Raw genomic sequence first — 16,384 nt, 5'->3', positions numbered from 1 at the left:
GATTTAAAGATGTTATCTCCAGCATTATAAATGCTTCTAAGTATTTATGGGAATTTGGTATGTGCATATGTACAGAAAACTTTTTTTAAAACCCCCACCTTATTTGAGTTTAATCATTAGAATAGGAATGTGTAAAATCCAGCCAAATAGCCAGGTTGCTCAATCTGAGTCTTACCAACACATCTGGCTCCATCTTCGCTCGCATGATACCCTCTGCTGCACATTAAGAGGTTCCTTTGACATGTGTAAGACCCAACGGTGTTGATGCAGTTGAATCCAGCCTTGCATGGCTCAGTAAGTGATGTACATTCATTAATATCTGTGGAAGAGAATATACATTAAGCTATCAGGTATTAAATTAATCAGAGACTCATCTTCCAGCTGTCATTCCTTTCCTATTCATTTGGTTTTATTTATTATTCAACAAATTCCCAGTTGATGGGGCTCTATTAAGCAAACATTTAGAAATGTAACATTACATAAATCTAATCTTTATTTTTTTTAAAAAAGGGAAATGAGTTTTAGAGAGGAAAAATAGTGAAACTTGAAGGACCATTAAACTTGAACAATGATGGGGAATATAACAGTATTTGGCGCTCATTCTTCTAGGACTATATCATTGAACTCACCAACACAATTACCCTCTGGATCTTGTAAAAATCCATCTATGCACCGTTGCTTTGATTCACAATAGAATGATCCTTTTGTATTTTGACATACAAAGTTTATCTTGCAGCTGTGTGTTCCTCTTTCACATTCATCAATGTCTAAAAACAATAAAAAATAAAAGTAGATTAATCCAGCCATAGCTTTTCTAATTTTCTTGTCTTAGGTTCTCTAATGTCTTCAGCTTGTTCATACATATAAATAAGCTCAAAAACATTTTTAGTGGGTGAATCTATGATGGGATTCTACAATAATGTACATCACCACAATTTAATGTAAAATAATTTACAGTATTCTTTAATTAACTAACCCAACTTATTCTCTGCAGAGAAAAAATTACACAGCTTATACTGTGGCAATTCCAATCTGTAGCAAAATTCATGGATGAAGAAAACCAAAGGCAGATGTTAAGTATCAGAGTCATATGTTACAATCTTTCAAATGTTATCTACATTCCTAAGGCTTTCTGCCAACAAAAAAGGATGGAGCATCTAAAAATAATAAAGATGGATCCTGATATAACACCTCATGCAAACACACAGAAATGACAGCAAGTAATCAGGGATTGCTTATTATAGGGATGCCCAAATTTTAGGCCTAGAGGCTGTCATTAATATGAGGACCACTTAGACACCTGCTTTACAATTTTTATTATGGTGGATTTGAAATTATCTAGCATATTAAATGTGGCCAAATAGCTTTATAACCTATGTATGGAGAGATGTCCCTTAGCAGGTCACACTGCAAACCATTTCCTGAAGAAATCATAACAATGGAAAGCTCCAGATGATTGTTGACCTGACCAACGCTACAACCCCCAGAAATATACAAATATCACACAGCATGTCCAATCTTCTACCAAAATTCAGGCTTAAAATGAATTTATTTATCACATCAATTTCTTGCTCTAAGCAGAATGTATAGGGTTCCCAGTTAGTCTCCCATTCAGATGCTGACCAGAGACATATATCTCAGGGCATTTTTAAAGGAATTGTTCCTGGGTATCCATGTTTTCATTCAAATGGCTTGCTCATGGAAGTCTTTCTACTATGTACAAGCCCTGACATTTGGAGTGAGGCAAGACTAGTTCAAGCAACAAAGGGGGGGAGTGAATACAGCCTTGCAAATGCATTTACACAAGTTACTAGCCTAGCAAAATTCTTACTAGCCTGCCCACTCACCAGTAAACACATGAAAGTGTTTTAAAGTGTGTTTTAATAGCATTTTCATCATTATTTGTATTTTGGATGTTGTTTGGTTCTTTTATTGTTTGTTTGTTTTGTTTTCTTGATTTATTGTATTTATTGTATTTATACATTGCTTGTTTTTTTATCTTTTTGTACACCGCCCAGAGAGCCTTCGGGCTTAGGGCGGTATATAAATTAAATTAAATAAATATATAAATAAATGAACAAAATTATCATCATCATCTCTAAAACTGTAATTTCAGAACTTAGAAAAATGGTTAAAAACACAAATGTTCTGATATGGGAATTGTTTTTATTTTTGTTTTGCAGTAACTTAAAGAAGGTATTATTTATTTTATTTATTAAATTTATATCCCGCCCTTCCTCCCAGAAGGAGCCCAGGGCGGCAAAAAACTGCATAGCACACAGTAAAAACTAAAAACACGGAATCCTCTAATGCCAGAACTTTAAGATCACAGAATATTTTTTCTGGGATTAGACAGGATGGAAAAGAGAAGATTTGTTATTTCATTTTTATACTTCGTAGTAAAAGAGCAATGCCTTACCTTTCTGCAAATCCGGTTCTCTCTTCCCCTCGCCCCCAACCCCAACATCTATTTAGAATCCAATCTGAATTTGTGTTCTTGGTTCATTTATTAAATTTGGTGTCCATTTGTGTCCACTGGGTGTCCAAAAGCTAAGACTGGGTGTCCATTTGGACACACAAATATTACTTAAAAATGCCTTAGATCTGCTCAATCATGTGCCCACAGATCTTGCCATATCTCTGTCAAAAGAGTGTCCAAAACATTTTTTTAAAAATGACTTCTTGAATGTTAACCAAATTTTACTTCTGTCTTTGAGAGATGCTTGAAAATATTCTCATTGAAGAACTTAAAGGCAACCATTTTAATTTGCTAAAATCAATACCTTCACCCCATCCCAACATCTCTAAATCCATAAGCATTCGTTGTTGGTAAAGAAGAAACAAAATGAAATTGGAGAATGTACAGTTTGATAAATGTCTGTAAGCTATTCAAGTCGGAAAATTTGCTCGAGGGTTCCTTATCACACTCTCTTCCATGTGTTCAAACAACATGTGGAGAGAAGAGGGACTGAACTTGCTGGCTCCACAACCAACCTGTGTGCAACTGATGGCCCTGCTCTAGCCCAGAGTGGAACACAAGAACAGGTGTACAGTTGTAGATGTTTAAGGCCTGTACGTGTCATTGGGAACTATGGTCATATAGGGTCCCCATGGTGAGTGTAGGCACAATGCATGCACAGTTCTACCTGTGCATGTTGGAAGGAGAGTGGGACTTGCTTATTTTTTACCAGCTGCAGTTATGCAGAGGGTGGGATGGGCCACTCAGCATGATCCTACTCCCCTCCATGCGTCAATTCTGTGTATGAGAAGAGTAACCTATGTAGTCCACAGCATGAAAAGGAAAAAAGCATTCCCTTTTCCTGAAGAGTTTAAACTTATCAAGGAAGTGAATCATTCCCAGGTATTTGGATTTCTTCCACATAAAGGCATCAGTAGGAGAATCAGAGCTGGCATAGCAAGTGGGACTGGATTGGATCAAATGTCATCAAATGACAGCAATGAGGCCAGCTCAGAATCTAGTGGATCCCAGGTTGGCTCGGCCCCTCCCTGCCCCTAGAATGCCCTGCATTTTCAGCGGACAGAACAGAGAACTCTGGGCTGGCAGAGTGATGCTGTGGGCACAGCCCAGTGCAGCTTTTCTGGGCTGGGTAGATGGAGACCTCAGCCACATCCACCACCATCCCCCAGCATGGTGTATCAAAGATTTGGACTAATTAACGTAAGTGGTATAGCTATTTCTCCCAGGAGGTTTTTTACATTTCTGAAATAGTATATGCATTATTGTTTGCACCCCTAGATTCTTTTGGAAGGCTAGCTTATTATGTTGTTTACTGTTTTTAGTTATTAAAAAAATCCATTAAATTATGCTTTTGTATATATACTATGATAGGTAAACTTCTGGGCTTACCTACACATTCACCATCCTTCAGTTCATAACCTGATTCACAGTTTAGTTGCTGAAGACATGCAAATGATCCAATTGTGTTCACACAGTGTTCCCCTCTCTTACAGGTATGAGTGTCTGTTACACATTCATTAATATCTATAAGAGGAAACAGATGTCAGCATAACACACACCAAAGGACTTACCTCTTTTAAGTTCACTAAAGGAAACAACAACAAAACTCAAAGATTTAGAAGTTATTTTGTCCAAAATGAAAGGTTTACATGGTGCTATTTCCAAAGTTTTCTGCCAAGGTACAGGACCTTTAAATCACTTTCATTTTATAGGTTTTATACGAGACATTTTTCTTCTTTTGATTTTGCCCTGAATAATGCATTCATCAAGGTCACAGTGGAAAGAATGGATTAGACACAGAAGTTAGGAAAGCTTTGATAGGAAGCGTTGCTTTTCATGCACAGAATGACCCCAGTTAAAACAGGAGATATAATTTACATGTCATGTTCATTAAACATTTTCGGGGAATTTCAGCCACTTGGGTGCAACAGGGCACAAAGGACATACATGAATGGATTGACAAAGCAACTAAGAGCAAGAGGCACACAGAAATACAGAACTCTTCACCAGCTCTGAAGTAAGGATAACTCATGCTACTCACTAGGAGTTGGAAGTGGGGCTGCGAAGAGGGCCTAAGTTGAGAATTGGGCCTTGGAGGCTCTGGGGTTTAATGTAGAGGCTGATCATTGCCATTTCCAATTCAATGGTAACAATAACACTGATATAGTCGGCAGTGGACAGTGTGGTGGGGCTGTGGTGTTCACCTGACCTCCTTCTGGCTGAGTAGCAGTTGCATACCAGGACCGACAACAGAAAGGGCGAGGCAGTACCAAGGCTGGGGTGGAGCAAATGCTCTCCCAAGAACACTGAATTAGCTCTTCTGGTGTGTTTGCACTGTGCTGACTTGGCCACCACCTTGTCCCTCCCATTCTCCATCCTGGTGTGCAGCAGTCAGCTGAGCAGCACAGCACTATAACACTTGCACTACTGGATATAGTAAAGGCAGAGCTTGGAAAAGTTACTTTTTTAAAACTACAGCTCCCATCAGCCCCAGCCAGCATGGCCACTGGATTGGGCTGATGGGAGCTGTAGTTCAAAAAAGAAACTTTTCCAAGCTCTGAGTAAAGGTGGCAGGACAGGGGCATGGACAGCAAGAGACTGTGGCAGACTGAAATCCCCTCCCCTGTTTTGTGAGCCAGTCCAGAAGTTCCAAACATATCCAAATCCTGAATCAGTTACATACAGACTAATTCATCAGCTCTTATACAAGGCAGTATTCACTAAGGCTGTGTGCAGGTCCCAAGATTCACCTTGTACCTGTGGTTCTGTTTTTTAAGAAAAAAATCTGTTCTGTTTCTGAATCATTCTGTGCCCTCTCCACTTTGATCTGTAATCCTGAGCCGCTCTGTATAAAATGAAGGTCTATGTTCCCCATTCGCTATAATGGGCTAACTTTAAAATGGCTATAACTTTTCCCCTTTGCGGCCAAACTGGATGAAATTTAGAGGCACAGGAGCCCTCCAGAGTGGATTAAGCCTACAAAATATGGCAGATACATCCAGGAATTTTCATGCAAGGCTCCTTTGAAATTTTATATTTTTTAACAAAGAAAAGTCTGTATTTTTTCATGTCCTGTCCAGGTTGGACACAATTTGCAGGCATGATTACCCCTTCTAAGGGGATGAGGCCTGTCAAATTTCAGAATGATAGCTACAATGGTTCTAACAAAAGGGAAGACCATTGTGGTGTAGATACAATAGGAAAGGGGAGCATTAGGGTGATGAGAAAAAGATCATGGCCCCCCAGGAAAGACTGGCATGGGGAAAATGTCACCTACCCAGCAGGGCTCCTGTTACCCCTAGGGTTGGTGGGCATGGGTGGGAATCAATCTGTTCAGATAAAATACACCTTGAAATAAATAAATCCTCAACCAGACAATGCATCTCAAAAATAAACCAGTAGACCTTTTTTGGGGGGGGGAAATGGCAAAGGCAGAAAAGGAGTATAAATCCTATTGGGTATGCCATGGAATGAACCAGACTGCCAGTCATTATAACAGAAGGATAGAAAGCTGCCTTATACCAAGCCAAACCATTGGTTCATCTAGTTCAATAATGTCTATACTGACTGGCTACCGCTCTTCAGGATTCCAGGCAGCGGACATTCCCATTCCTACCTGGTGATGCCAGGGATTGAACCTGGGACCTTCTGCATGCAATGCACATGCTCCACCACTGAGCCTTCCCCAATAATATAATAAATTAAACCAGAGAGGGAGCAAGAAAGGTGTAACAATCCTATGACTGACCAACCAAGGGGAAAAATCTTTCAATGGGACAGAAACAGTGTAGGTTAAATAAGAATTCTTCTCAATATTCCCAAAACACCAGTAGATCTGGATATACTGTGCGTGTGGATGAATGCTGTGTTTGTGGGACTCTGTCTGCTGTTGCAGCTGTGGCCACTTGCTCCAATTACTCCACAACTCTGCCATCCTGTGTCTTCCCTGCTCCAGGTATATAAAGAAGAGGGGCTGCCTGAGGCAGATCATGGAAGAAGAATCATGGAAGATTCCTTGTTCTTATTGTTTTGTTTGGTTGTATTATGTTATTGTTAAATGCTGGTTAGGTATTATTTTATTGTTTAGTTTTTTAGATTCTGTACCATTTTTGTTTCATTTCTGTATCGTTTTTGTTTTGTACATCACCTAGAGTGGCTGATGGCCAGCCAGATAGGCGATTAATAAATGTAATAAATAAAATAATAAATAAATATAGAAATCAAGATAAGCTATTGAGAGAACAAGAAGCTTCTATCAGCAAGGAGAGATGAACTGCATCCTAGGATAAGAACTTCTGTCTATCACATTTGAGAGATCCTGGAGAAGGTGAGATGCCACAGGAAAGGAGAAAGGCACATGTTCTCCTGATCTTCAAATGAGGGGAAAGGGGGATCTGGGAAATGAATGACTGGTCAGTCTGACTTTGGTACCAGAGAAGATACTAAAACAGATGATAAAGGAGTCAGAATCAGCATAGGTTTCTCAGAATAAGGACAATGAGGTTGATCAGTGGCATGGGAAATAAGCCCTATGAGAAAAGTCTGAAAGTACTATGTATGCTTAGACTGATGAAGAGAAGACTGAGGGGGAACAAGACAGCACCCTTCAAATACGTGAAGAACTTTTACACAGAAGAGGGCAAAGACTGTTAGATCTAATAGACTTACATTGCAGTCCAATACCTGTCTACTCAGAGTAAACTCCATTGGGTTCAATGGAACTTACTCCTAGGTAAGGGTGTATTGCATTGTAGCCTCAATGATTTACCTACAAACAGTGCTGCCATCTTAGCTTTACTTTATTGGCCCTCATTTGGCCATCACTGCATCCAGATACTGGCCCACAATTGTGCAGCCTCCTCAGATTCAGACAGGAAGAACAGATAGATCTGAGTGTTACCCACACACTGGTGATGCTGTGCTCCAAATTCCCAGAGGACCCCTTATGGCACAGGAGGGTAGATTTTAGCTAAACACAAGGAAGAGCTTAATAGTGAGAGCTGTTCAATAATGCAACCAATTGCCTAGAGTGCATTGGACTATCTCACTTCAAGCAGAGGCTGGACAGCCATATGTTGGGGGGGGGTGCTCTAGTTTTGCATTTTCTGCATGAAGCAGGAAGTTGGTTGATGGTCTACAACAGCCCCTTCAATTCTATGACTCTATGACTCTATGGTTCTCAAAAAGCTGTCAGAGATGGAAGCAAACATAATCTAATTGGAATTCCTAAGTGCCCTTGATCATTTAATTAAAGCAAGAATGATATGGAAATATGAAACAGAGAAGACTCCAATTATTTTTCATCACCTCCAAGATGTATAAATAGCTCTCTCCCTGGAATATATACAAGTGAAAGAAATATCACAGGTTTGACTTGCATGTTGATTGATTTCGGTTGAATGTGAAGACTTAGATGAGAGAAGAAAATGTAGTATATTTTATTTGGGAAATACTGACCTGTCTGGAAACAAACTGAATCACACCGTGAAACAAATATTTTCAATATCTTCTTATTTGTAATGTGAAAACATGAAATTTGATGAATGCCAACAAAAATTAAACACCTTGAGTCTAAGGAAATATTCACAGAAAAGTTAACTCATGGCCCAGTCTTATGAATGTTTACTCAATGAGGCTTACTTCCAAGTTAGCATATCTCAGAACATCAAGGCTGCAATCCAAAACCTACTTACCTGGGAGTAAGCCCAATAAAATTCAGTGGGGTTTACTTCTGAGCAGGGCCATATCTAAAGGGCGGCCAGGTGGGGCACTGGCCCAAGGGCCCCTGGAGCTACAGGGGCCCCTGAGGGAACTCTCCTCTCCCCTTCTGTGATCCACAGCAACAGCTCCTGGCCACCATTCCCTCGCCTCACCTCCCTGTCTCCTGCCTTTTAGCATTGGCATTAATAAAGATGGCGGCCAAGGTTTCCCTAAGGTGTAGAAGCCCCTGTCACCATCTTGGTTGATGGCAGAGATGCATGCGTATCATCAACCAAGATGGCGACAGAGGCTTCATCCCCTTAGGGAGACCATGGCCGCCATCTTGGTTAATGGCAATGCTAAAAGACAGGAGACAGGTAGGTGGGGCGAGGGAATGGTGGGCAGACAGAAGCTCCTGCCCTGCGATACGTGGCTGTTGCTGCGGATCATGGAAGGGGAGTGGAGAGGCTCTTCAGGGGCCCCTGTAGCTCCAGAGGAAGGGAAAGCGGAGACAGGTAGGTGGGGAGGCGTAGGGGGCATGCATGCCCATGTGTGTGCACGCCCGCATATGTGCACACACCAGGGCAAGCTGATGCCCAAGGGCCCCAGCATGCCTGGGGCCGGCCCTGCTTCTCAGTAGATATGCACAGCAAATCTCTTACATTCCTAAAGTATATGGGATAAAAAGCTCCTTGAAATATCATCATAGTTATCCCAAAATGCTTAGCAGCGGCTGCTGTTTGTTTACAACATGCAACAGCATTAATGAGTCCTCTCATGTTCTGTTCAAAGAGTGGACTTTCCAAATATGTTCCCATTCCTTAGTTGCTGATGACTGAGTGCACAGTTCCCATCCAGGAACACAGGAAAGCTGCCATCTCTCACATATACATCAACAGCACAAAAACTTGAAGTTGACTAATGAAATTGATCAGCAGTTAAGGATCAAAGGAAAGTGTAGAACTGGGGAGAAAAACAGACCTGGTTGCAACTAGGTCTATAAGTTGAGCTATTGCTAAGGTGAATGCTTAAAACAGAAGTTGCAACTCCTATTGGCTGAAGTCACTAGTAAGTGGACTAATTATTCCTACCTGAAAGCACTACTAGGATGGTAAGTTTGTGAGCCACACTATTAGCTAGGATTTTGCTTGCATTTCCTATTGGCTATAACTGCAGAGACCAAAAGAATCTACAGGAGCCTCTTTGCTGTCATCTGTTGGTTGAAATACCAATTTGCTGCTGTCACCAGTTGGCTGAAATATTTGCAGGAAGCCTAAATTTTCTACTGCCACCTGGTGGAAAGTTTATGCTGCAACACCCTCAAATTTGTGAACCTTTATAGAGCATGCAAGGAACACCACCTCACTGGCTGCACCCTTGACACGAACCATGAGTATGGCCAAAGGACATAGGCTTTCTTTAGAACATCTAGAGCTTGAAAGCAGGTGGAAAGGTTTGAACTTGGGAGATACTTGTGTGCTTTTGTTTAGCTTAGCAGTCTTTTGTTGACAGTGCTATTGGTTGTTAACTTGAATGAATGTTGTTGTTTGGCCATATCCCTGGCGTGTGCATGTGCATGTGTGGGAGATATTGCTACTCAGACGTCCAAACTGGGGCACAAGGTTTTCCCTGGGTGGGGGCTCAAACCAGAACTGGATACAAAAGAAAGGAGCATACTCTGAACCTGGTCCTGCATGCATCCATCATCCTCAGAAGCCTTGTTCCTCTGATTGACTGCCAAACTTTCTACCGGTAAAGAAGAGAGAACAGATATCACTAATGTCTTGCTGTTGAGCTTTCACAGGTACTGCTAGAGACTGAACATTATGCCAGATGGCTCAAACAAGAGCATTCTCATGTTCTTCAGGTCTCACTAGTAGCCTGATCCTCTGTTTTGTGTGGCATGTGCTCATGAAGGTTTTATACTAATATTGTGTTATAGACAACCATGGGAAGGAATGGACCTCATACTTGACTTGTAAAGTTTGGCGATTTCCAAGGATTCACTATAGGCTCTGACAGATCTATAAGGACAGATTTTATTTTTGTAAGCCGCCCCGAGTGCCCTATTATAGGGTAGAAGGGCGGGATAGAAATATTTTAAATAAATAAATAAAATAAATTTTGCAAACAAATTTCCCTATAATGTATTTTTTATGTTATTTTCACTAATATATGCATTTTAATGCAAATTTTATCCAAGTATATGCATTTGTGTACATATACCTTTTCTAGAGAACTGCACTGCAAAATTCAGAGAAGTGCGAATTTTGAAGGATGGCTGTGTTTTGGTTTGTGTATTGTTTGAGAAAGTGTGGATTGGGTAGACTTGCTTTTAAATGCAAAATGAATCAAATTTCCTGCCATTCCTATCCATTTCTGAAGTTCGGGGGTGAATGTTTATCCTTATGTAGTCAAACCATCAATGACACCATCCATTAGGGCTGTGCAGACCCCTATTTGTCCCGTGGCTCCCATGTGGGAGGGATCAGCCTGGCCGCCCCTGAGTTGATCCAGGGGGCCATCCACCCCACCTCAGATGTACTCTTGAATAAGTTTGGGGGCAGGGCTAATGTTTAATTAGGGGTTTTTTTGCTTGCGGGCTTCCCCCAGGCACCTGGTTGGCCACTGTGAGAACAGGATGCTGGACTAGATGGACCACTGGCCTGATCCAGCAGGCTCTTCTTATGTTCTTATGTTCTTATGTTTTAAAACCCCAATTAGACATATGCTGGGATGATGAGTGGGAAGTAGACATCTCCTTCCCCCCAAACTGAGAGTAAGGTCAATTTTGCACAGGATTGCTGGTTCACATGGGGCTTTCCTGCAGGATGCAAGATAATAATAATAATAATAAACTTTATTTCTACCCCGCCCTTTTTCCAATAGGACTCAGAGCGGCTTACAACTAAAAATAACACCAATTAAAACATACAGAAATATACTATTAAAAATAATTAAACTATGAGAAAAATTAAAACCATAAAATATAGGTTAAAAACAGCGGACAATTTAAAATAATAAAATCATATAATGTAGTCACCAAACCTATGACACTTAATCCTGGTCATTCTCTATCCCAAATGCCCGTTAAAATAAAACAGTCTTTACTTGTCGCCGGAAAGACAGCAAGGAGGGAGCTGATCACACCTCACTCAGAAGAGAGTTCCACAGCCTAGGGGCGGCCACCGAAAAAGCCCTATCTCGTGTCCGCGTCATATGTGCTTGCGAAGGTGTGGGGAACACAAGAAGGGCCTCACCTGAAGATCTCAAATCCCAGACAGGTTCATGTAGGGAGATACAATCTGTCAAATAGCCTGGACCTGAGCCGTATAGGGCTTTGTAGGTCAAAACCAGCACTTTGAATTGTGACCGGAAACAAATTGGCAGCCAGTGGAGCTGTTGTAACAGGGAGTTGTATGGTCCCTGTAACCAGCCCCGGTTAGCACTCTGGCTGCAGCTCTTTGTACCAATTTAAGTTTCCGAACAGTCTTCAAAGGCAGCCCCATGTAGAGCGCGTTGCAGTAGTCTAAGCGGGATGTAACCAAGGCATGCATCACCCTAGTCAGATCAGGCAGCTCCAGGAACGGGCGCAGCTGGTGCACCAGTTTTAATTAGGCAAATGTACTCCTGGATACAGCAGCAATCTGGGCCTCCAAATTCAAAGCTGAGTCCAGGAGTACACCCAAACTGCGAACCTGAGACTTCAGGGGGAGTGCGACCCCATCCAGCACCGGTTGAATCCCTATTCCCTGATCTGCCCTCCGACTGACCAGGAGTACCTCTGTTTTGTCAGGATTTAATCTCAACTTGTTTGCCCTCATCCAGTCCATCACTGATGCCAGACACTGGTTTAGGACCTGTACGGCTTCCTTGGCTTCAGGTGGAAAAGAGAAATAGAGTTGAGTGTCATCAGCATACTGATGGCACCGAACACCAAAACCCCGGACAACCTCTCCCAGCGGTTTCATGTAGATGTTAAATAACATGGGGGACAAAACTGAACCCTGAGGGACCCCACAGGTCAATGGCCAGGGGGTCGAGCAGGAGTCCCCCAGTACCACCTTCTGGGTTCGGTCCTCCAGGAAGGACTGGAGCCACTGTAACACAGTGCCCCCAAGTCCCATCTCAGCAAGGCGGCCCAGAAGGATACCATGATCGATGGTATCGAAAGCTGCTGAGAGGTCCAGTAGAACCAGCAGAGTCACACTCCCCCTGTCCAGTTCTCTGCGTAGGTCATCCACCAAGGTGACCAAAGCTGTCTCTGTCCCATAGCCAGGCCTGAAACCAGATTGAAATGGATCCAGATAATCCGTATCATCCAGGAATCTCTGGAGTTGGGCGACCACCACACGCTCTATTATCTTGCTTAAAAATGGAATATTGGAGACTGGCCGGTAGTTACCTAGTAAAGAGGGATCCAGGGAGGGCTTTTTCAGCAGTGGTCTTATAACTGCCTCCTTTAAGCATGATGGAATTCTGCCTTGTTGTAGAGAGGCATTAACTACTCCCCTGACCCAATCGACCAGTCCCCCTCTGGTACTTCTAATGAGCCAGGAAGGGCAAGGGTCCAGTACACATTGGTGGCACGCGCCACTCCAAGGATCTTGTCCACATCCTCGGGCAAAACAAATTGAAAAGAATCCATTTTAATTGGACAAACAGGTGCCAAAGTTACATCCTCAGAGACTGTATCAATTTTAGCGTCCAAGTCAGAGCAAATCTGAGCGACTTTGTCCGCAAAGTGCCGTGCAAATTCTTGACAGCGGTCTGCTGAGTGGTCAGAATTACCCTCACAGGGGCTGGAACTTAAAAGCCCCCTAACCACTCGAAACAGTTCCGCTGGACGGCTCCCAGCAGACGCAATGGAGGCCGAGAAGAAAGATTTCTTCTTAGCCCGTACTGCCTCGGAGTAGGCCTTTAAATAGGCTCTAGCCCAAGATCGATCAGCTTCGCTCCGAGTCTTCCGCCAATGTCGCTCTAGTCCCCGTCTGACACGCTTCATCACCACCAGCTCCTTGGAAAACCATGGGGCCGGTTTGGCTCCCCTCTGAAAGAGGGGACGCTCCAGAGTTTGGATTACTGTAATGCGCTTTACATAGGGCTACCTTTGAAGACAGTTCGGAAGCTACAACTAGTGCAAAATGCGGCGGCCAGATTGCTGACAAGGACCAAGCGGTCCGAGCATATAACACCTGTTCTGGCCAGCTTGCACTGGTTGCCAATATGTTTCCGGGCTAGATTCAAAGTGTTGGTATTAACCTATAAAGCCTTATACGGTGCGGGACCACGATACCTTGCGGAACGCCTCTTCCGATATGAACCGGCCCGTGCACTACGTTCTGCTACGAAGGCCCTCCTCCGGGTTCCAACTCACAGGGAGGCCCGGAGGGTGATGACAAGATCTAGGGCCTTCTCAGTGGTGGCCCCCGAACTATGGAACAGTCTCCCTGAGGAAGTACGCCTGGCGCCGACTCTGCTTTCCTTCCGGCGCCAGGTCAAAACCTTCCTATTCTCTGAAGCATTTTAAGTTACATTGATCTAATTTTAATAATGTTTATTGTATTGTTGATTGTATTTTAATATTATTTTGTTATTCATTGTATTTTTATACTATTTTATGTTCACCGCCCAGAGAGCTATCGCTAGTCGGGCGGTATATAAATTTAATAAATAATAAAATAAATAATAATAGAGTGATCGTGTCCACTGCCCTGGCCATTTCTCTATTCCAGAGGTCAACCAGGGCTTCGACAGGATCGCCTGCCAAGGTGACAGGAAAATCTCCAACAGCCGTCAGGAAACCATCCGGATCCATCAGCCTCCTGGGAAGGACCATTCTAATCGGTCCCCCACCCCTGCAGAGGCTCTGAGTCCCAGTGAGTCTAAACCCGACCAGGTAGTGATCTGTCCATGACAATGGAACCACCGCAAGTTCTTCCACACCAAGATCACCGTCATCCCGACCAACACAGAAAACAAGGTTGAGATGCTGCATCATTGGCACAATGCTGGTTTGCACAGGGGTTTCCTGTAAGAAACTCATTTGCAAACTAGCACCATAGTGTTCCGGAGGTGGGGTAGCAGTGGTGGTGGCAGCTCTGAAGCAGGAAGGGGAGCCGTAGCTGCCTCTTCTTCCTGCTTGATGCCCTGCCCCCTGGCAACCACGAGTTGCTCTGGGTCATCCAATCCATCTGTAGCGATCCATGGTTGTCAGAACATAATTTGGCTGAGGCCCCAAAATGTCTGAAAGGTGCCAATTTGACTTGGGCCTCAGCTGAATCTGGTGCACAGCCCTGCTATCCATGCACAGGAAGGAAGCATCGACAGGCTTGAGGAACCAAGGTTTGCAAAAGTACAAAAACAGCTTGCGGGGGGAACTCCTATGGCAGGGAAAAGCCCAAAATAGTCAAATGAAGACTGAGCATGCTCAGTGGCCAAATAATGTTGACTGGCTGTTGGGTAAAAAATGGAAAAACTGGGGAGGGATAATAGAAGGGGGGATGGAATGGAGTATCCTGAAATAGGACATATCTGTCTCGCTAGCTGGAATTCTGCACAAGAGCACTCCACACTGCAATATTTTGTTTTAAAAGTATATCTTCCAACATTCACTGCTTTGGTTTGTTGTAAGAGCTAGAACACCCACAGGATAGATCATTGGTGAACTGTCCTCAGCATAGCTCTACCACATTAATTTAATATCTGCATAATGGTTTAGCGGCTGTTACAGCATAGTTGCAACAACAGCACAACATCTGAAGACAATTTGTAATGCCATCTTGTCAGTACTGTAAATTGTGCAGGTTCAGTATTCATTCTGCCTTCTTCTGACGATGGCATCACTCTTAGAGTAACTCATAAGATTTATTATTCACCACATATTCTGAATATCCAAAAGAAACTGCAGCTATGAGTGCAATACTAGCCACCTCACCCCCATGTCAATGGTAGGAGTCAGGAGAATGTTCTTGCACTCAGGTCCTGCTTCTGGTTGGCCACTGTGAGAACAGGATGTTGGACTAGAGAGGCCACTGGCCTGATCCAGCAGGTTCTTCATATGTTCTTACTTTTTCACCCAGTGGAGCTCTTCAGCCACTGTGCTCCCCCCACCCCCATCTTTTTTAGCCCCATGCTGTGCTGAGCTAAACCAAGGTTTGGCTTAGTGTGTCATTTGAAACCAGTTTGTGGTTAAGCTCTCTCCTTGCTAACCAAGGCACAGAAGTAAAAAATTCTGGGGAGGAGCTTACCATGTGTTTGAGCCAGGCCAGTGAGTTCTTCTCTGTGATAAAGATGGACTAAAAACAATGCAGTGCTTATTCAAGGAATGACACAGAAGAGGTATCCCAATGCTGCATAAATAGATTGTGGCTTTTTCAGCATGTCTGTCTATCGAGAATTCTAGAAAGCCACTTATGAATGCATCTGGAATTTCAATCTTTCATTATTTAACTCAAGGAAATTGAAGTGAGAGTATTCTTCTTAACTGATCCATTTTGGAGGCAGAGTAGATGGCTCCTTTACTACTATGTGTACACATATTGATGTTATTAAGAAATATAAATTATTACAAATTTATAATTTGCAGACTTGAAGTTCAAAATCCATTACATTTTTTCCCAAATAGTTCAGGATGGAACACGAAAGCAGTTTAGCTGGCTAAGGATTCTTTATCGCTGTATTGTGGGATCAGGACAGCAACTCAATAAATTTAGAGACCGTCATATATCTGTGGTTTTCCCTGCTCCCTTCAAAAGTCGAGAAAATGTTAACAATGGCAAATGTACTCCATGTACCACACGTACAGCAAAGTACAGGGAACACAGGCAGTTGGAATATGTGTCTGAAGCAATGTTTTATCTATAACCGTTGATGCTGCAGCATAGAACAGGCCATATTTAACTGGAAGATACATGTGTCTTTGTGAAAGAATAATCATTTTGAGAAATTTTGAGATCAGTCACTATTGTTTTCAAATGTAGGCTTGGAACTTGGGAGTGGAGCTATGTGGGCTACAGTGGACTTTTCAGGATGCTATCAAAGTGGTCAAAAGGACAGCAGTTTACCACAGGTTTGGTGGGGCCCCCACTCCTCAGGATTGGACCACTGTCCCTTGTCAACATTATTGGCCATGCAGTTTCATGGCTTCCTATTAAGATGGGTGGATCTGAATATTTCTATTTTTTTCCAGTTTCTAATTTTTCT

The 16,384-nt window shown here is 42.8% G+C and overlaps 1 protein-coding gene across 12 annotated transcripts in view; it reads right to left on the bottom strand.

Annotated features, from left to right (window-relative positions):
- FBLN2 (fibulin 2) overlaps positions 1-16,384 on the bottom strand; it is a 266,919-nt gene that overhangs the window by 26,921 nt on the left and 223,614 nt on the right. For all 12 annotated transcript variants that reach the window (XM_061618173.1, XM_061618171.1, XM_061618163.1 and 9 more), the window contains 3 exons: positions 3,869-4,003; positions 630-767; positions 176-319 (listed from right to left, as the gene is read on the bottom strand). In XM_061618173.1, the coding sequence (XP_061474157.1) occupies positions 176-319; positions 630-767; positions 3,869-4,003 (417 nt within the window). The remainder of the gene's footprint in view (positions 1-175; positions 320-629; positions 768-3,868; positions 4,004-16,384) is intronic.

This window comes from Rhineura floridana, chromosome 3, assembly GCF_030035675.1.
Source record: "Rhineura floridana isolate rRhiFlo1 chromosome 3, rRhiFlo1.hap2, whole genome shotgun sequence".
Taxonomy (NCBI): Eukaryota; Metazoa; Chordata; class Lepidosauria; order Squamata; family Rhineuridae; genus Rhineura; species Rhineura floridana.
Note: the sequence above shows the minus strand (reverse complement) of the source record. Positions and strands in the feature narration are given on the sequence as shown.